This window comes from Suillus subaureus, assembly GCF_016647635.1.
Source record: "Suillus subaureus strain MN1 chromosome Unknown BJ212scaffold_4, whole genome shotgun sequence".
Classification (NCBI taxonomy): domain Eukaryota; kingdom Fungi; phylum Basidiomycota; class Agaricomycetes; order Boletales; family Suillaceae; genus Suillus; species Suillus subaureus.
In genome coordinates, this window is record NW_024538560.1 from 1,914,526 (window position 1) to 1,935,378 (window position 20,853).

The 20,853-nt window shown below is 45.5% G+C and overlaps 4 protein-coding genes across 4 annotated transcripts; 1 reads left to right on the forward strand and 3 right to left on the reverse strand.

Moving 5' to 3' along the window:
* Positions 1–173: 173 nt before the first annotated feature.
* On the reverse strand, positions 174–913 carry BJ212DRAFT_1296455 (uncharacterized protein; the record flags this gene model as incomplete). The annotated part of the gene is made up of 3 exons (XM_041332460.1): positions 174–573; positions 624–782; positions 834–913. The coding sequence occupies 3 exons, from the start codon at positions 911–913 to the stop codon at positions 174–176; spliced, it is 639 nt and encodes a 212-aa protein (XP_041197998.1).
* A 1,123-nt stretch (positions 914–2,036) lies between these two features.
* Positions 2,037–5,295, forward strand: BJ212DRAFT_1534062 (uncharacterized protein; the record flags this gene model as incomplete). The annotated part of the gene is made up of 10 exons (XM_041341799.1): positions 2,037–2,098; positions 2,333–2,342; positions 2,391–2,624; positions 2,846–3,084; positions 3,143–3,271; positions 3,325–3,428; positions 3,478–4,576; positions 4,780–4,854; positions 4,902–4,992; positions 5,059–5,295. The coding sequence occupies 10 exons, from the start codon at positions 2,037–2,039 to the stop codon at positions 5,293–5,295; spliced, it is 2,280 nt and encodes a 759-aa protein (XP_041197999.1).
* Positions 5,296–17,349: 12,054 nt separating this feature from the next.
* On the reverse strand, positions 17,350–17,748 carry BJ212DRAFT_1476790 (uncharacterized protein; the record flags this gene model as incomplete). The annotated part of the gene is made up of 3 exons (XM_041339437.1): positions 17,350–17,500; positions 17,544–17,637; positions 17,703–17,748. The coding sequence occupies 3 exons, from the start codon at positions 17,746–17,748 to the stop codon at positions 17,350–17,352; spliced, it is 291 nt and encodes a 96-aa protein (XP_041198000.1).
* Positions 17,749–17,823: 75 nt separating this feature from the next.
* On the reverse strand, positions 17,824–20,292 carry BJ212DRAFT_709870 (uncharacterized protein). Its single transcript, XM_041343883.1, has 3 exons — positions 19,926–20,292; positions 19,480–19,874; positions 17,824–19,434 (listed from the first exon to the last, which is right to left on the reverse strand). Exons 1-3 carry the CDS (start codon positions 20,199–20,201, stop codon positions 18,138–18,140), a joined length of 1,968 nt encoding a protein of 655 aa, XP_041198001.1. The 5' UTR covers positions 20,202–20,292; the 3' UTR covers positions 17,824–18,137.
* Between the last annotated feature and the right edge of the window lie 561 nt (positions 20,293–20,853).

Genomic DNA, 20,853 nt, shown 5'->3' on the forward strand with positions numbered 1-20,853 from the left:
TTGAGGCATTTGTTCATTCTCACACAATATCATAGATAGTGAAAAATGTCAAAACATGTGGACAGTTTTTTGAGCCACTGTACCTGAAGCTTTTACATAGTAGTGCAGCAGTGAATCTCAATGAGAAATATGCAATTCAAAGTGACATTAGTGTGCAAGCCTCTCAAGCCTATTCAAAATCCACTGTAGTTCTGGTACAAGAATCCCTTGAGTAAATGAACTACAGCTAACTCAGCATCTCCATCACTAAGCACATGACAATAAATATCTTCCACCATAGCAATGGTGTCCCTCATGCTCCTGCACACTTGTTCTGTGGTATGCCACTCATCACAAACCCCGCACAATTGGAGGATACCATCTTGTCCTCGACTAGCCCTGTCAAGGAAGTCTTCAATGCTCGACATCATGCATTTGAGGATCTCTCTATCCCTGTGAGTTCCAGGAGCATCTGGGATAGACTTTGTGTATTCAGCAAAGATGCCCAAGGTGAATTTTTGCGGAGATTTGATGTGGGCCATGAAGTCATCTTTAGCATACTTCACCACAGCAACACATTCAGCTAATGTCCCTCTGATATTTATAATAAAAACACAGTGACAATAATAATATTGAGCACATACATTGATTCATCATCATTGCTTGCACACTTGTCACTGCTGTCATTGCCCTTATCCAAGTTGTCACCCACACCCTTGTTGTTGCTGCTGTCATCATCCTTTTGACAGTTTTTGTTGAGGTGGTATTTCTCTCTTCTTTTTGCAAGGATCTCCTCACAGCACCTGCATCTGTAATCAGGGCATTGTAGGCTGAACAAAATAGACAATACTTACTTAGTGTAGTACCAGGAATGCTTGGCTCTCATAGCCTGAAGCTTAGCCACATTGGTTTTATATTTATTTGGGGGGGCCATAGCAAGCAATGGTGTCATTTGGTGTGGAGAGAGAAAAAAGAGGATGAGCTTCAGATGCTTTGATTTGTCGTTGGACTGTATTAAGTTAAGAGCCTCCATTGGTTCGTTGGACCATATAAATTACAAGCCTCTGTTCAATTGTCAATGGCCCATGCATGTGCTGAGTACTACACCACAAATGTTGTAGATAAAATGAATTGTAAGTGCGGTGCATGGCACAGATGATGATCAGCACATCTACTAATTGTGAGACAATGCACACACACCTGCTAAAGCATCACTGCCAGTGCAGTGCAAGTGGAGCATTATCAGTTGGACCTTAATCTGCAATTCAATATTGAAGTTTCAAGTGGAGTGAACTGACCTTGCCAAGTCGTTATTCAGTGACTTACTATTGTGATATGAGTAGTTGTTAATCATCACTGGGTAGGTTGGACATGTAGGTTGGACCTTAATAGCTTTACCTGTAAAGTAGTACTACTGATCTAATCATGGTAGGACCACAATGAGTTTGAAGTTGAGTTTGTCCAGTTCAGAATGAACTATGCTCACTCACATTTCGATGCTGAACATGCAGCAGACATGACCGAGCTACTAGGACACATCATACCTCAACTGATTTCTTGGGTGATGATATGTCTGGAGGAGATATCACTGCATAACTAGTAGCATGGTAGGACTGTATTGACTGCAATTCAATGTACCAATCACTAACTTTAACTCCTCACATAAGCAAGCACTCTCACAAGCCAACTCATCCATAAGTGCATGATATTGTTCAAATGTTCAAACACTGGTGCTCACAGAATATTTACAGGTAAGTATCATATGAACTAACTACTGGTATGCACCTACACTCACTAGGTTGAAGCACTGATACCTTCCAGTCCAGGCCCTGCTTTGATGATCAAGTGCTTCTGAGTCTGCTTCGGTGGCGCTTCCTACAGCATCTATGTAGGTCTATGTCCCTCAGGTCTGCCTTGTGGCTATTTGTTGCTATGGGTCGGGCTGATCTTTTTCAGAACATTACATGTGAAGGTATGGACCATGCATTTTTTTCACCCAGGAGTTTTATATATTTCATGACGAGACACAGATCAAAGCCTTTATTTTTACAAACACCATGTACAGAGAGATTGTAGATATTGAGGTTGAAAATATCATTGTACTAAATAGCATCATTTTGTGAGTCTGCTGGAGATGGTAATGTAGATGTCACATCTGAGAAATGAGGATCCTCTGAATTAAATTAGATTCAAAACATCAAAAAAGAGTGACTGGTAGTGAAGGCAGTGATTTGGTCTAGTGATTTGGTCATGTGATTCAGTCCATCAAAATAGGCTCTATGATATTCAAAGGACAAAGACAAGAAGATAACATCCCTCCTCCCTCCCTAACTCACTACATACTGACCCTCAGTCTGACCGCTGTATGTGCCAGGATGCTGTCCATCTGCTCCTACTGATCTCAGTAATAGATGCCTCAGAAATGGACGAGCAACGAGCAAGAGGAATTTCTCACCTCTATGTTGGAAGAATTTTGCATGCACACTGCAGCCAAGAAATACAAGGAGTTCTGGAAAAAAGTCAACAAATTATTTTTTGAGAAATGGCCAGAGCGAAGGGCCCTCTTTGGCAACTTGCCTGCTGACCACATCCTTACACCAGATCAAGTGAAAGATTTGGCAAACACTGTGGAAAGTCATGAACAGGTAAGCACTACCATCTGCGAGCATGCAAAACACACATACCAACTCATTTTGATTAGCAAATAACTACATGGTACCATTGGTGGAAAAACCCTGCTCACCTGGGCTGCACAAGTGGGGTTAAAGGAGCTTTGAAGTTTGACACATGTTAGCTGGTGGTGTGGAACTTAAGGGGACTCACACACCACAAAAACTGGACATTTACTCCTACAAATACTATGAAGAAAAAGTCAAGGACACCACAGATGCCAAAATCAGAGTACAGAATGTTACTCACCACTGGGCCAAAGCTGAATAAGTGCCATGAGGTCACATGCTGTTTGTACTCTGAAGAATGCAAGGATGTCAAGAATAAGGTTGAAAGGCATTACCAGAAGGCAAATGCAAAGGCAAAGCATGCAAAAGCATGTCTATGCCAGAAGTCAGGGAAGATGCCAAAAATTGATGACGCAACCAAGATCAAGTACATACTTCTGTCATTGATCACATGGTTGTATCTCAAGCACATTTAAAAACTGCAGGGCTATCCATGAGCTTGGTCCTATGATTGATTGGATCCTTAAATACCTTGCATATGCCACAGGTGGGTGGAAGTTCACAATCCTTATGGGAGGGAAGGATCCTAGCACTGGAGAGGTGTCTGTGTTCAAGTGAGTGATACGTGATAGTTGATGAGGAAGTGCACTTACCTAATATTATGAAGCTATCATGTTGGTGAACTTGAGAGTGGGGCACAGTTTGATCAGACTTGCACCAAATTTGATGTGGTGCAGGCTGCATTCCTAGCCTTCGTCAAAGACACTCTTGGTATGTCCAATATAAGTGTCAGTTTGAAAGCACACTGACCTTTCACTAGCATTTGAGTCAACACTGCCCCATGACTCAGATGCTGAGGATGCAGAAGATTCATCATCAGACTCACATGATGGTTCAGATGAGGAGTGGGCAACAATGAGTGGCAGTGAGCATAGTGAGGAGGGGGCAACAATGAATGGCAGTGAGCATGGTGATCATCATGTGGAAGAAGAGGACTTGGATGATCTCCTACCAAACAGCATCCATCAAATCAACACTGCAGGCATGTACCAGATGACTCCTCAGTCTGAGTCATCCATCAACAATTTTGGTGCCACCATAGCATCAATTGATGCATCACTTCCATGTGCACAAATCTTAGGTGATGCATCATCTGGTTCTCAGCTCCCAAGTGATTCCCACTTGGCTTCATTCAACAACCCTCCCAACCTACCTGTGTTTGACCACAAAGTGTTTACTGCTCTCATCAATGACCCAGATTTCAACATCAACATTTTGGATGCTCTCCCTGAAGCCCCCCCCCTTCAATCCAACCCATATCCTGAAGTCTTTATCCCTCCAGCTCCTCACACTGATGATGCATCATCTACACAATATCCTGAAATCTTTATCCCTCTGGCTCCTCGTGCTAATGACACATCATCCATCCAATATCCACAAGTCTTCATTCCTCCAGCTCCTCACACTGATGATGCATCATCTACTCAATATCCCAAAGTCTTTATCCCTCTGGCTCCTCCCACTGATGATGCACCATCTGCCCAATATTTGCAAGTTGTTATTCCTCCAGCTCCTGATGCATCATCTGCCCAATATTTGCAGGTCATTATCCCTCCAGCTCCTCCCACTGATGATGCATCATCTGCCCAATATTCTCAAGTCATAATCCCTCCGGCTCCTCATGCCGATGTTGAAGATATGGGAACACCCAATGAATCTGATGGTGCTAGTGCTTCACCAGCTTCATCAGTCCAAGCTGGAGCTCAGCGTCATCATGGAAGGCACACACAACAATGTTCACAACTGACCATGCCCACTTCCTCAGCAGAAGAAATCCAACCACTCCCAGATGGGCATCACCAAGTGTGCAAACCCTTCAATGCAAGAGAACGTGACAATGATATTGGCGGGCCAATGAAGTAAGTTGGTCCTTTATGTGCTTCAAGTTGCATTGCACTGATGACTACATCCTAGGCACACTTGTCATACATAATCAGTAAATAGTGTCTCATCTACATATCTTGTTGCGAGTATCCATGTCAGTAATAGTGATTAAATTGAATGTTTCTTGTTGTACAGTGAACAAGAATGAAATGTAAATATGTGCTATCATATTGTTCAGAATTTGTTCTGCATGCCTGGTGCAAGCAGACAAGGAAGATGCTCAGTTCGAAGTTCATACATTCAAGGCGCAGCAGTGTTTCAGTTCTGCAGGATAAATTCATCCTTACATACATATTTTAGAAAGGGAGCTGGACTTGGTGATAAAATTTTGAAAAATGATATCATGCACGTATTTGACTTGAGCACAAGCTTCAGTGAAGACTGTGGAAAGGTAAGAGGCCTCCCAAAAATGAGTTAAATAGCTGGATGGCCAGATGGATGCCTGGATCTAGTGTAGGTAAGCAAGGTACAGACAAGGGAAGCAAGGTACCAGGGTATAATGCCAGCAAATGGATGCTGGGTGCAGCCCAATTTGGTGCAGGAGGATGATGCATCAGTGATGCATCACATTCCCAATAGGGTGTTGAAGTCCAAAGGATCCAAAGAGAAAGAGAGCGAGGAAGCTGAAGGATCCAACATGATAGGTACGAGCAGGAGAGAGAGGTCCAAGCACATGAGCCAGATGGGCCAATAGGCTGCGCCCAAATGACATTGGCTTGTGCCCTGCAATATACATATGTCAGAAAACTTCACCTTTGTGTTCCTTACTTACCTTGCTATAAAACCAAGCACCCACCAGATGCACACATCTCAGTTCTAGTTGAAACTGAGATGTGAGTACTTGGAAACATGTATGCCAGCATTTGCTGACCAAAACCGTAGTGTACCTTTGTGTTCTATGTACTATACACACCAATATGAGTTCTAGTTGAAACTGAGATTGTACCTTTGTGTTCTAGCTCCCTCTCCCATCATTTGCTCACCTGTTCTCACAACATAGGGTTGAGGTTGATGCATCATGATCCACCATGATGCACCACTGCTCGCTATCATAGTTGATGCATCATCAAAATATGCTAGTTAGCCTGTTTTGATGCATCATTATGACAGTATAGCCTGAAAGGGTTATGTCTGACATAGGGTCTTTGACCCTGAAGGACAATAAAATAAGAATTTTTTTAAAAAAAAAACCTCCTTGCTGCTGATAGATGGTGAGCCTGTCTCCCTAGCTTCCATTCAAACCTCACTCACTCTAGAACTCACATCTCATACCTGACAATTGCTTCGACAATGCTCCCAACAACTCTCAAGTCTGTTGACTTCATTAATATTCTCTTCCTAGCTGAACCTGCTACTTGGCAGCATGTGCCTCCATCATACTTAACTATTCCTGCTATTGTGCCCCTCGAGCAGTTCTCAACTGCAATTTGACAGACCTCAACTATCATTTTCTTATTGATCGTACCACCCAAGTCTTGCCCACCGAAGGAAAAGGACAATGAGGATCATGACTGGCACATTACTACTCTCTTTCAGCTTGGCAAGTGTTCTTGGAGGGGAATGGAGGTAAGATTAGGAGCGGAATGATGATGCAGTTGCATCCATCATTATGGGATGGTGTCTGATCACTTTGCCTCAAGCCTACAGACCTGGTCCCCTAACAGTTGCCTAATTTGTGACTTGCTTGTGCTAATAAATTCATATGTCAAGAATAATCATCACAACACTGAGAGGGAACTGACTGTCTTCAAGTAAAGTCGTTAGACATTTCAGCTTGCCACATGGTGCAAGCGTGGGTGAGCAGCCAGCGCCAGTAGCCACATTAATGTCTCTTTCAAATATATGTGCAACATTAAATAACTTGATTAAGCGCTACAACAATAACATTAGCCAAGACACAGTAAATAAGAATGAAGTTGGTATTGAAACCGGATTGAAGACAGGGCATAACTTGTAATAAATAAAAACAAAAACTGCTCTCTACAGACTAGCGGCTGATTGTAAATGATATCGATCGAGTATCTCCCGTACTATACGCTACTACTAGTTGACACATGGACATGCTCTTGGAGAGCGATTGAAACCATGGCGGTTGCTGTATCAGAGTTGGCCATGAGCTCAGCGTGATATTCTCGAACACCGAGGATCAGGCGTGGTCCCAGTACAAACAGCTCCACAAAATGGAATATCTCAGAGAAACCAAGATAAATCTGAGTTTCCAGCGAATATATATCCTATAGAAATGATAAATCATGGTCGCATGCAGAGGTTGGTGACAGTTCGACATACTGCTGAGAGCGTTGGGGAGAACAAACCGATCTCGAAGCAAGAGACGGCCAAAAAACTAGCATGTGCAAAACTTCAGCAGAACAAGAGAACCACAGTCAGATTATGTGCTTACCTCGCAAAGTAACTCACATGAGTTTTCATTAACACCGTGAAACAGTCCCCGATAATACCTCTTGCTGAGTGTCGTCGCAGTTCACGGAAATGCTTTACAGCAATCCATACTGCGAGACACAATGCAACGACTTCCCATACAGTGGTAAGTATCCAAGTTATGGAACCCAGAAATACGGAATCTCCTGTGTAGCTAATAGTGCACTGATAGGTACCAGAAAGAACGAATTCCTCTGGTATTTTTCAATGAGCCTGATGCACTTAACATTTCATACATAATTACAGCTCACCCCCTGAAATCTGCATCATCGTTATTGCGACTATGACTGCGCTGGCGATTCTGATGGCCAGAAAGATGACAATGAGAAATATCAGCACCTTTCTGGATTGCTGATACATGGCATGTAACCGAGCGATCATGATCACTTGCATATGCTTCAGTCAAGCCAATATCATGGAGGTGCATGGCTCACCACCCAGTATTACATCGACAAACTCACTAGTCCAATCCGTTGCATCGTTTATGATAAGGCCTGACAGATCATGCAACGTGAGTTATCACCCTCGGAGGATCACAGGTTCGAAACAAACTCACAACTGTGGGAGTTGTTATGTTGAACCAAAGAGTTATTTCAGAATCTCAATCACCCCTGCATGGTAGTTCAGTTGTTTGGACGGGAATGGAAGGTATATGTGTGCAATGCTCACTGCATCTGTCACCGAAATTGTTGGAACACTGGCTGCATGCCGCCCATCACATGAAAGAAACAGACTATATGCGAGGAGACATACTCAACATGACCATCCTGATTGTGAGAGATGGATAATGAGCAACATCAATGGAATAAACTTCCAAACATACACGGCATATCCTATTCCAGCATAGCGCACCTAGGATGTTTTGAAGTCAGCAAAACTTGGACTTGCTAAGTGTAAATATTGAAACACAAGGTACATACACCAAGATAGAGAAAGGTCATCAGGGACCAGCGTTGCCTCTGTCGTGAACAAGTTGTATTTTCACGTGGTTCTTTTGATGTGGGAGCCCGCTCACCCAGATCAGTTCAACCTATAACATAATTCTAAACGAGTTGTCTGCCCCGGTAATGGATCAACCTACCTCCTGTCCAAACATAAGCGCTGAGAATACCATCAGGATATCAGTGATTCTTTTATACTTGGTCTTGCTCACCCCAATCGTACATCACCCCAGCAGAGGCCGCAACTGCGAAATTGGAGTCAAGGTGAATCGAATAATCACTGTCATCATGCGGCTGACTCTCCACAAACCTATAAAAAAGCTGGCGATCAGATTCGCATTGATGATTGGCCACCAACTGGGATCATTTGAGACTAGAGTCATACTATCAGAGGATCAGGATCAGGAAGCGGGGGAACTTGGTGGATGTGTAACGATCACATTCGTACTTGATATACCACAATTCAGCGTTTACATTGCCAAGGTGAGATTTGAGGGATGATATCTGAGTGATGGAAGCAAGTGTTTCAGCCTAAATTCCAGTGAAAAGACAATGTGCATGCAGGGATACCGATGGGACCAAGGCAACAGTTGTTAAAGAGATCGCAAGGCAGTAACTCGTGCGGAATATTTGAATGTCCCAAAAGATCGGATAACTGTTTGTGATTTCGGCAACCTGCCAGTGCGATCTTCGAAGTACTCTTTTGGTATTTTTGCTACAGTCGAGTTAGAGGTTCTGCCTCGACCCATCAATGACAGCGTTTAGATCACTGATCCAACACAGCCCAAGCCGACCTCGTGGCAGACATTGTCAATTACGACACGAGCAAAATCCACGACCTTTCTTCTCATTCATGTACACACTGATTAGTACAAATGCGACCAAAAGTACATACATGCGTCGTATCCAATTCCCTGTCATGAAACACGATCGACGTGTGCAGCGACGAGGGTAGTCGTACAAAGAAAGTATGAGGTTGTACAAAGAGGGGGGGAGAGTGGAGATTGTACAAAAAAGGAAGCGCTTGTTGTACAAAGAAAGAAATGATGTGGACAGGAACGGAGGCAGTAGGAACTAAAGCAGTGACGAGGGGGCGGTGATGCTACACGCTTTAAATGCAAAGCTAATGAATGTGTGATGGCTCCAGTCTAGTGGTTCATATGTAAGCAATGATGGGATGGGACTGATGCACCGGTGAATAGATAGATCAAGGTTGTCAACGAGCTTGAGGAGCAAATAGCCAGTTGGGAAAGGGAGAATCGGAGAGAGCATCTGCCGTTTGTTGAAAGAAGAATTTCCCTCATCCGTAGAAAGAACCTGTCCCAAGGAGACGCAGAGACCGATATTGATAAGATAAAACAAAAGGAGTGTGAACTGCGTGTTTAATGACACGAACGAGAGCGACAGTGGCTGCTTAAAAGGAGAACGAAGGAGTGTGCAAGCGTGCATTATATGCATAATGGCGAACGAACGAGCGAGTACGGACGTCTTGGGAAATACAGAATGAAATGTGGATCGTCAACATATACAAAGTGAGGGACATGCGAGACATACCTTTGGAAACCGAAAAAGACCAGTCAGGAGCGAAGGCATGGGTGGGGGGACGAGATAGGCGAGAGAAATAGGAGGAAGGTTAAAGTGTGGAGTGAAGGCGAACAGGACGAACAGATAAAAACTCGCAAACAAAAAGCTGAGACCAAATCAGTTTTGAAAAGGCGACAGCAAGAGAAGACTGAGAAAAACAAGCAACCATAAGTAAGAAGCAACCTGCGAAACGGCAAACAAAAAAGACGCTAAGAAAGAAAGGCGCCACACAGAAAAGAAATCAAAACGTTAAGGACATACAAGTACACCTAAATCCAAGATATACAAAGATGAAGCCAGAGAGGACGAAGAAATCAGAAATGGAGCATTGAAGATAAGAGAAGATAGACATCAGCGAGTACGCTTACACCAGACCATGAAAAGTGAAACCAAGCAAGCTGAAATGCACTCCCAAGCGCAACCATCCCACTCTTGCCCGACAAAACAGGAATTACAGCCCTCGAACTCCCAAACGAGATCCCATGCGCAACACGGCAAAGCGTGCATGGACGCGTCTAGGTAACAAGCAGAGGCATAGCAGGCGTACTTGGGGATACAGTCGCAAGGGACATCGGAACAGAAGATCCGATCGAAGACGATAGTGAGATACGTGATGGAGGCGATGGAATCGCCTTTATACACGGGAGTCTCGGACCAAACTTCACGGGGTTTCGCCTGAGGTTGCGGCGGATATGCTTGGGCTTAATTGTTGTTGTCGTTTTCGGTTACTCCTTCCCCTTTGGCTTGGGTTTCGCCTTCGGCACGGACGCAGAAAGGTAGGTATAGTGAACGAGACAGTTCTCTACACTCACCGTCGAAATTTTATTGTCGTTATTCGACAAGCTAGACGAAGCCTTGGGCAGTAAAAAGGCACTCTGCCGACTTGTGTTTCCTAGTCAGATCCTTATGCACAGATCACACAGTAGTAGTAGTAATTTGCATTGATGCCCAAACTGGCAGGGTCCGTCGAGTATGTGCATCTGAGGACGCGATTATTCTTCGCACATTGAAAATGTGCTTTCTCCCCTTTGTCAGAGGAGATGGATAAGGAAGGCATGTGTCCCTAGGCTGCTTGACGGGTTGTAGCTGCTTTGGCCGCAATGGTGGATAGCACTTGAGGTTTGGATGGAGGTGTCTGTGGCAAAGAGTTTACGGATAGAGCGGGAACTTGAGATATTATTTTTGAATAGGGTGGTTTGAAGTTATTTGTTAACGGTGTCCTTGGAGTAGTAGGTTATGTAGAGACTTTCTTGACCTTTACACCAATAATAACTGTGTCAGGATACCTCCACTATGACGAAATTCGGTACTTTTGAACAGATTCTCACCGTGACCTTTTAAATCCATGCGCATGTCACAGGTGCTTGCGAGGGTCAACGTGGACGATCTGCGGAGGGAGGACGGACGGAGAGGCACCGATGAGGAAACGAGAGTGCCAAACGTGGAATTCGAATTAAAGGATGCGGTGGACTTCCGAATATGGTTCTGAGAGGGATTGAGTGTTGATAAGGTGGGTGTCGAGGGAGTAGGGATAAGGACATGGTCCGTTATATGATGCAAGCGAGCAGGACGCAGGACGGGTGGTGGAAAATATGCTCCTCTCGTTGCAGACAGTATGAAGGGCTGCGTACAATCAGATAAGGGGGTAGAATGGAAGGAAAGACATACTAAACAATGCTCTCGTTATGATCAGCCTTCGCGTCGATCATGAAATCCATACTGGACTGCCTATATAGTGGGTGCCGCTTAGAAGCGTTTGTGGTAGGTTGAAGTACGTCTGGTGAAGTATTGTCGCGTCAGCACACTTGGTCACATCTGCCGGACGATGTACATTGCCGCTGAGAAAGATAACATTCTCGTCAATAATAGACTTCCTCCGCTCCTCCATTGCTCCTGCACGGGCCAGGTCGAGCAATTTAGCACGCGTCGCGGTGACGGAATGGGGCCAGTCATTTGGGCCTTTAGCAGCAGTGGTACCGCGTGCAATCTTGTCAAGAATGTTCGGAGGTGGAATTGAGCCGTTGAAAGGCGTAATATGAGAAAGTAGCGCATCCAAGGTCTGGGGCAAAATTTAGGACAATTACTTGACTAAAACCAAAATTCAACCCACCCTACCAAGCAATCTAACCTCGTGCACCTTCCACTCAAGTTAGGGTCGTCAAAATCATAGTTTGAGTTATTCCATAAATCACAACTATCCCTATTTGGAGTCGGGGGCAAAACAGTGAGACACGGTTGGCGTACGAGGAGTTCGTGGAGTGGAAGAAACGAAAGAACTTGTTGAAAGATATGGTCTGATAACTGAAGGAATACGTGGACGGGGATTAATATTATGAGAGCGAGCTGCCGCGGGGAAACACCAGATGAGTGACTCTTTTAAAAATAAAGCTACTGAGTACTGAGTACGCTCCTCCTGCTTTCGAACTCCGACATTAGCTGACTCGAGCAGTACTGTGAAATGCTTCAGCTTCAGCGCTCTCTAGCTGCCATCGTCTGCACCAAAAACACTAGCTGTTTCATTTTGCATTTAACAACCTATAGCAACTGCTCTAACCCTTGCACTGAGTTGAATATGGGTAACACACTTGGCAAGTTAGCTAACAACCTCCATAAGATTGGCCCGACGCAGATCTGAGACTTGCATGTCCCCTCCAACCTTGGTGTGCCACTTTCATTGACATAACATCAATTTTATTTTGTGCCCAATTCAGTTCCCCTTTTCAGCCTACTCCCGTCGTATCCTACCACTCATTTCGCCTCACTCAGCGGCATATCCTCAACTTTCCTTCTCATTTGCTTCAATGCACCATTAGCCAGCACATCTACAACCTTGGTATTCATAACATGATACTCTTGCTCCATCTTCAGTCATCGATGGACAGAATGACAAAGTTCCCTCCTTCCTCACACTAGTAGGACTTTACATGTCAATGTCAACACCATAAACCAGCTGTCCAAGTCCTCTCATCCCACAATTCTGTAGCGTGAAACGATACCGCGACCTTCTAAAGACTTCTAAAGAGACTTGTGGACGTGTTTCCAATACTCATCATTCCTTTGTGGATCGCCAGATGGGTCACCTAGATGTTCACAGCATTCTTCAAGCTTGGCCGAATGCTGAGGCATAGAGAAGACATTGGTAAACTTGAAATACTGCAGCACGAACTGCTCGATCATAGAGACAAGCTTTTCCGTAAGTAGTCTGCTTCTGCTTCACATTCATGCATGTCTATCAACTTGTTGTAGATCTATCCCTTTCACCCATTAGTGGTGTCTACCCGTTTCGCTCTAAAGGTCGGACTCGTATAAACCAGGGTGGTGCATCACTTGATGTAAGCAGCACTAGCCCCACACCTTCGATTTCTACCAACAGAAATACAATTTGTAGCCAATTCTTAGATTTAGGAATGTTCGATGCATACATGCAGGCAACACATGACTTACTAAATACCCAACAGGTAAGAGTGTCTCTGACATGACCGACGCGACAGAGAACTTACACTTTGTTCTGGACCAGTATCCAGTTAACCATCCTGACCGTATCCTCGCTCCCATCAACCTGGCGTGGGCTCGTTTTCAATGCCATATCCACGAGGACGCTCACGATTTGACTCTATTACATCTCTGGGCTGCAATATCCTTGCGTTGCATTTGAATTCCGCAAGGTTATCCAGATCATCCCATGTCTCTGTCATCTCGCCGACGCACTGGCTTGGCGCCACAACAAGAAAACGTGCTGCTCCTGACATCCGCGAAGCCGCCCAAGACGTATTTATAAATGTAGAGCGAACTTCACAGACAAACAGCACACTGCGCAAGCATATCTCCTTGAATGTGAGCAGGACTCATGCTTTCGACGAACTCTAGCTTGACCCTCTCGCCACTAAGATGCGAGTGAGTGTATGCGACTCCTTCGACCTCAAGATTTTGAGCAAACGTTATTGTCTAATCGTTCTTCTTACTGGTTGGTTTGTTGTATGTGCGCCACGAATGATCCATTTTGTTCCAACAATACTTGGAAATTGGTTCCGAGGATGACCGCCTGCGCCTGCAGGTTTCTCGCTATTCACCCTCGTTATCCCAATATGAATGTGGTTGATGGCACCTGCAGTACCGGATCTGCTTGGCTCAATGAAGCAACCTGATCAACGAGCCACAGTCCTGCTAGAGCTACTCAGTGCATCACCCTGGAGCAGCTAGGATAAACGGGGGTGCTGAAAGGGTCCACAGGCACCACTTGAGTGGTCGAGTACTTCTCTGAGGTCTAGAAACAGCTATCTTTCAGCAATGGCATCAGGAACGAACAAAGCTCCACCAGCCGCTACGATCTTGACTGCACTACTGAGATCGAGTGCTTGAACCCCAGTATCGGGAGATCACTACTCATAGTTCGCCAAAAGTTCTTGTATGTCTTATATCTACTTCACCACTCAAATAAGCACCACGACGAAACTTGGAATAAATGAAAACAAATCATCCCGCTCTATGCACACTACCTGCCCATCGCAAATCATATTGAGCTGCTCTGAGCATCTCCCGCGCTACACACTACTGCTAGTTGACACATAGACGTGCTCCTGAAAAGCAATTGAAGTCATAGCAGTTGCCATATCAGACTTGGCCACGAGCTCTGCGTGATATTCTCATACGCCGAGGATGAGGTGTGGTCCCAGCACGTTGCGCAAACACCTGCGCGATCTCACGGATTTGAGCGAAACCAAGATAAATCTGATTCGGAGTGTCCGGGGAATATACGTCCTATAAAAATAATGAATCATGGTTGCATGTGGAGGTCGGTGACAGATCGACATGCTGCTGAGAGTGTTGGAAATAATAAACCGATGTGGAAGCAAGCCATAGCCAGAAAACTAGCATGTGCAAAAGCATCTGCAGAACAAGAGAATCACATTATGAGCTCACCTTACAAAGTAACTAACGTGAGTTTGCATTAACACCGCGAAACAGTCCTCGATGATATCACTTGTTGAGTGTTTTCGTAGTTCACGGACGTGCAAAGCCGTCTCTTCCAAATATATTTGCAACATCAAATAACTTATCTAAATACTAAGATAACATTGGCCAGGCCTACGCTCAAAACACACAGTAAATAAGAATGAAGTCAGTTTGGAAACTGGATCGAAGACAGGACATAACTTGGAATAGATAAAAACACAAACTGCTCTCTACGGACTAGCCGCTGATTGGTAATGATATCGATCGAGTATCTCCTGCGCTACACAGTACTGCTGGTTGACACATGGACACGCTCCTGAAAAGCAATTGAAGTCATAGCGGTTGCTGTATCGGAGTTGGCCACGAGCTCAGCGTGGTATTCTCGAACACCGAGGATCAAGCGTGGTCCCAGCACAAACAACTCCACGAACTGGAGTATGTTCATAAGACTAGAATAAAGCTGGATGTCCAGGGTATCCGTGTCCTATAGAAATGATGAATCATGGTCGCATGTAAAGGTCGGTGACAGATGACATACTGCTAAGAGTGTCGGAGAGAATGAACCGATATGGAGGCAAGAGATAGCCAAAAAGCTGGCACATGCAGAACGTGAACGGAAAAAGAGAACTGCATTCAAACTGTGAGCTCACCTCGCAAAGTAACTCACATGAGTTTTCATTAACACCGTGAAACAGTCCCCAAGAATACCACTTGTTGAGTGTTGTCGTAGTTCACGGAAGTGCTTTACAGCAATCCAAACCGCGAGACACAGTACAAGGACCTCCCATACAGTGCCAAGTATCCATGACATGGAAACCAGAATTAAGGAATCTCCCGTGAGGTCAATCATGCACTGATAGGTACCAGAGAGAACTAATTCCTCTGGTATTTGTCAATAAGCCTGGTGCACTTGAACTTTCATACATAATTAAAGCTTACCCCCTAAAATCTGCATTGTCTTTATTGCGACCATCACTGCGTTGGCGATTCTGATGGCCAGAAAGATGACAACGAGAAATATCAGCATCTTTCTGGATCGCTGATACATGGCATGCAACCGAGCGATCATGATCACTTGCATGATATTTCAGTTAAGTGAATATCACGGAAGTGTGTAGCTCACCACCCAGTATTACATCTACAACGTCACCCATACAATTAAGTACATCCATTATGATAAGACCTGACAAATCCAGCAACATTAGTTATCAATCTCGGAAGCTCACAGGCTCGAAACAAACTCACAACTGTGGGAGTCGTTATGTTGAATCAACGAGTTGTTCGAGGATCTCACTCACCCCTGCATGGTAGTTCAGTGTTTGGATGGGAAATGAAGGCATCAGTGTGGAATACGCACTGCATCTGTCACCGAAATTGTTGGAAGACTGACTGTATGTCGCCCATCACATGAAAGAAACAGACTATATGCGGGGAGACATACTCAACATGTTCATCCTGATCGTCAGAGATGAGTAATGAACGCAATATCCATGGCTTAAACATCCAAACGTACACAACATATCCTATTCCAGCATAGCGCACCTAGGATATTTTGAAGTCAGCAAAACTTGGACTCGCTAAGCGTAAATATTGAAACACAAGGCACATACACTGAGATAGAGAAAGGTCATCAGGGACCAGCGTTGCCTCTGCCGTCAAGAAGTTATATTTTCATGTCGTTCTTTTGATGTGGGAGTCCACTCACCCAGATCAGTTCAATCTATAATACAATTATAAGCGAGTTGGCTGCTCCAGTAATGGATCAACGTACCTCTTGTCCGAACGTAAGCGCTAAGAATACCATCAGGATATCAGTGGTCTTTCATACTTAATATTGCTCACCCCAATCGTACACCAGCCCGACACAAGCGGCAACTGTGAAATTGGAGTCAAGGCGAATTGAATCATCACCGTCATCATGCGGCTGGCTCTGAACGAACCTAAAAAATAACTGCCAATAAGATTCGCATTGATCAATGGCCACCAATTGAGATCATTCGAGACCAGAGTCATACTATTAGAGGATGAGAGCGAGCGAGCGGGAGAACTTGGTGGGCGATAACGATTGCATTCGTGCTTAATATACCATAATCTAGCGTTTATATCACTGAAGTGATATCTGAGGGATGATATCTGTTCTGTCGAAGTAAGTGTTTCAGCCTAAATTCCACTAGAAAGACAATGTGCATCCAGAGATGCCGATGGGATCAAAATAGAAGCTGTTGATGAGATCGCAAGGCAGTAACTCGCGCGGAATATGTGAACATCGCAAAAGATCGGAATAAGCACTGTTCGTGTTTTCGGCAACCTGCCAGTGCGATCTGCGAAGTATTCTTTCGGTATTCGGTATTCTTGCTGCGGTCGAGTGAGGGGTTCGGCCTTGGCCATTGATGAGACCATTTAGATCATTAATTTGACACAGACCAAGTCGACCTCGTGGCAGACATTGTTAATTACGATACAAGCAGAATCCACGACCTTTCTTCTGATTCATGCACACGCTGATTAGTACAAATGCGACCAAAAGTACATACATGCGTCGTATCCAATTCCCTGTCATAAAACACGATCGACGTGTGTAGCGACGAGGGTAGTCGTACAAAGAGGGGGAGAGAGGGGAGATTGCACAAAAAAGGAGGGGATTGTTGTACAAAGAAAGAACAATCAAATGATGTGGACAGGAACGGAGGCAGTAGGAACGAAAGCGATGCCGAATGGGCGGTGATGTTACACGCTTGAATGCGAAGTTAATGAATGTGCGATGACTCCAGTTTGGTGGCTGATACGTATGTAAGGATGGGATGGGACTGATGCACTGGTGAATGGATAGATCAAGGTCGTCGGCGGGCTTGAGAAGCAAATAGCCAGTTGGGAGAAGGGAATCGGAGAGACGTCTGCCGTTCGTTGAAAGGAGAATTTCCCCCATCTGTAAAAAAACCGTCCCAAGGAGACGCAGAGACTGATATTGATGAGATAAAGAAACTGAAACATAGGGAGTGTGAACTGTGCGTTTAATGGCACGAACGAGAGCGACAGTGGTCGCTTAAAAGAAGAACGAAGGAGTGTGCAAGCGTGCATTATCACGCATAATGAGTAATGAACGAGCGAGTGTGGGCGTCCTAGGAAATACAGAATGAAAAATGGATCGTCAGCATAAACAAAGTGAGGGACAGGCGAGACATACCTTTGAGGATTGGAAAACGAAAAAGACCAGTCAGGAGCGAAGGCATGAGCGGAAGAAATAGGAGGGAGGTCAAAGTGTAAGGTGGAGGCGAACAGGACGAACAGATAAAAACTCGCAAACAAAGGACCGACACCAGATCAGTTTTTTTTAAAGACAGCAAGAGAAGATTGAGAAAAATAAGCAACCATAAGTAAGAAGCAACCGAATGGCAAACAAAAATGACGCAAAGAAAGAGAGACGCCAAACAGAAAAGAAATCAAAAGAACTCGTCAGATGAAGCAGATATAACGATCGTAAAAGACATACAAGTACATCGAAATCCAAGATATACAAAGACGAAGCCAGAGGGGACGAAGAGATCAAAAATGAAGCATCAAAGATTGGATAAGATAGATGTCTGCAAGCACTGCTCATACCAGACCATCGAAAGTGAAATCAAGCAAGCTGAAATGCACTCCCAAGCGCAACCATCCCACTCTCGCCAGACAAGACAGGACTCGCAGCCCTCAAACTCCCAAATGAGATCCTGCGCGCGGTACGGCGAAGCGTGCGTGGACGCGTCTGGGTAGCAGGCAGAGGCGTAGCAGGCATACCCGGAGACATGGAAGGCGTATTCGGGGATGCAGTCACGGGAGATGCGAGGGATACCGCAACAGGAGATCCGATGGGAGACGACAGTGGGATACGTGACGGGGGCGATGGAGTTGCCTGCGGACACGGGAGTTCTGGACCAAACATCGAAGGGTTTCGCATGAGGTTGCGGCGGATGGGCTTTGGCTTCGTCGTCTTCGGCTCTTCTTTCTCCTTTGCCTTGGGTTTCGCCCTTGGCACAGACACGGGCGAGGCAGGTGTAGAGAGCGAGACGGTTGTTGCAGCAGTCTCTACGCTCGCCGTCGAAAATTCATTATCGTTATCCGACGAGCTAGAGGAAGCCTTGGGCAGTGAAAAAACGCTCCGCCCAGACTCACGTTTCCTAGTCAGATCCTTGTGCACAGACGATGTAGTAGTAATTTGCGTTGATGCCAAAACTGGCAGAATCTGTTGTGTGTGTGCATCTGAGGACGCGATTAAGGACCACGAAGGTTCCCTTGTACGGGGCTTCTTCGCACGGTGAGAACGTGCTTTCTCCTCTTCGTCAGAGGAGACAGATAAGGAAGGCATGTGTCCCTTGCGGAATTTAGGCTGCTTGATGGGTGTGGCTGCTTTGATTGCGGTGGTGGGTAGCACTCGAGGTTTGGATGGAGGTGTCTTTGGCGAAGAGATTACGGGGAGAGCGGGGACTTTAGGTTTTGTTTTTGAATGGGGCATTTTGACGTTCTTCGTTGACGGTGTTCTTGGAGTAGCAGACTGCATAGGGACTTTCTTGACCTTTACACCAACGATAGCTACGTCAGGGTACCCTCCGCTACGGCGAAATTCAGCAGTCTTGGACAGATTCTCGCCGTCACCTTCCGGATCCACGCGCATGTCGCAGGAGCTTGCGAGAGTTAACGTGGATGATCTACGCAGGGAGGACGGACGGAGAGGCGCCGATGCAGAAATGGGAGTGCCAAAGGTGGAGTTCGAATTCGAAGACGCAGTCGACTTTCGTATATTGCTCTGAGAGGCATTGAGCGTTGATGAGCTGGGTGTTGAGGGAGCAAGGGAATGTTCTGTTGGACGACGCAAGTGAGCAGGACGCAGGTACGGGTGGTGGAAAGTGTGCTCGTGTCGTTGCAGACGGTGCGAAAGGCTGTGTATAATGAGATAAGGGAATAGAACGGAGGGAGGGACGTACCGAGCAATGCTCTCCTTATGGTCAGGCTTCGCGTCGGTCATGAAATCCATGCTGGATTGCCTGTACAGTGGGTGACGCTTAGGAGTGTTTGTGGTAGGTTGAAGTACGTCTGGTGAAGTATCGTTGCGCTCAGCACATTTGCTCAAATCTGCCGGATGATGGACATTGCCACTGAGAAAGATAACGTCCTCATCAATAATAGACTTCCTCCGCTCCTCCATTGCTCTTGCACGGGCCAGGTCGAGCAATTTAGCACGCGTTGCGGTGACGGAATGGGGCCAGTCATTTGGGCCTTTAGCAGCAGTGATACCACGTGCAATCTTGTCAAGAAGGTTCGGAGGTGGAATTGAACCGTTGAAAGGCGTGATAAGATGAGAAGGTAGTGCATCCAAGGTCTAAGATGAATTTTAAGATAATTACTTGACGAAAACCGAAATTCAACTCACCCTGCCAAGTAATCTAACCTCATCCTCCTTCCACTCTACGCTTGGGTCGTCAAAATCATAGTTTGAGCTATTCCATGAATCACAACTGTTCCTATTTGGAGCCGGGGGCGAAATGAAAATATGAGACGCGACTGGGCTACGAGAAGGAGTCCGTGGAGCAGAAGGAACGAAAGAACTTGTTGAAAGACGCGGTCTGATAACTGAAGGAACATGTGGACGGGGGATGATGAGAGCGAGCGGGGAAACTTGAGCAGACATCAAATGAGTGACTGGCATCGAATTTATTAGGGAACGAGTCGAATGGCGCCGACAATCTTGAATGTCCTCGTCGTCGTCGTCGTCCGGGGGGAGAAACAATGACCATGAGGCACAAAATTACATAATCAACCATATTACTAGGTCCGACAACTCCGACCGGAGCAGATCATTGTCACGTCGTGGCGCAGTCTATATATGAAATCAAGAAGACTTCTCATACGTACTTTGATGTTTCAAACCGGGGCACTTGTTACCACTGCCCTTCCATCTATACGGCGAGACCCGTCCTGGGCGCTTCGCACAGGCGATTGAAGGCAGATATCGGCGTTTGACATGTCTATTTGACGTCTTGTACCCCACACCACTATGAGTCATGGTGAGTGAGTATCCCCAAGTGAAAAGGCTCGAAGGGGTTCAAGAATACAGTCCATCTTACAAACAAGGCCTAGATCACCATAGATTGGGGTAAGGACCGTTAGAAGCAGCGGAGCATAAACTCGTCAAGAGCCGACCTCAGCGTTTAGTACACACGTGCTCTTCATAGGCTGTGACAAGTGACTGGAGTACGTACGACCCTGGGACTCCATGCCTTGGCGCCACGAGAAAAATCACATCTCAAGTTCGATAGAAACAGTAAGAACACTGATTCGTGGCAAGCCAATCTAAGCGT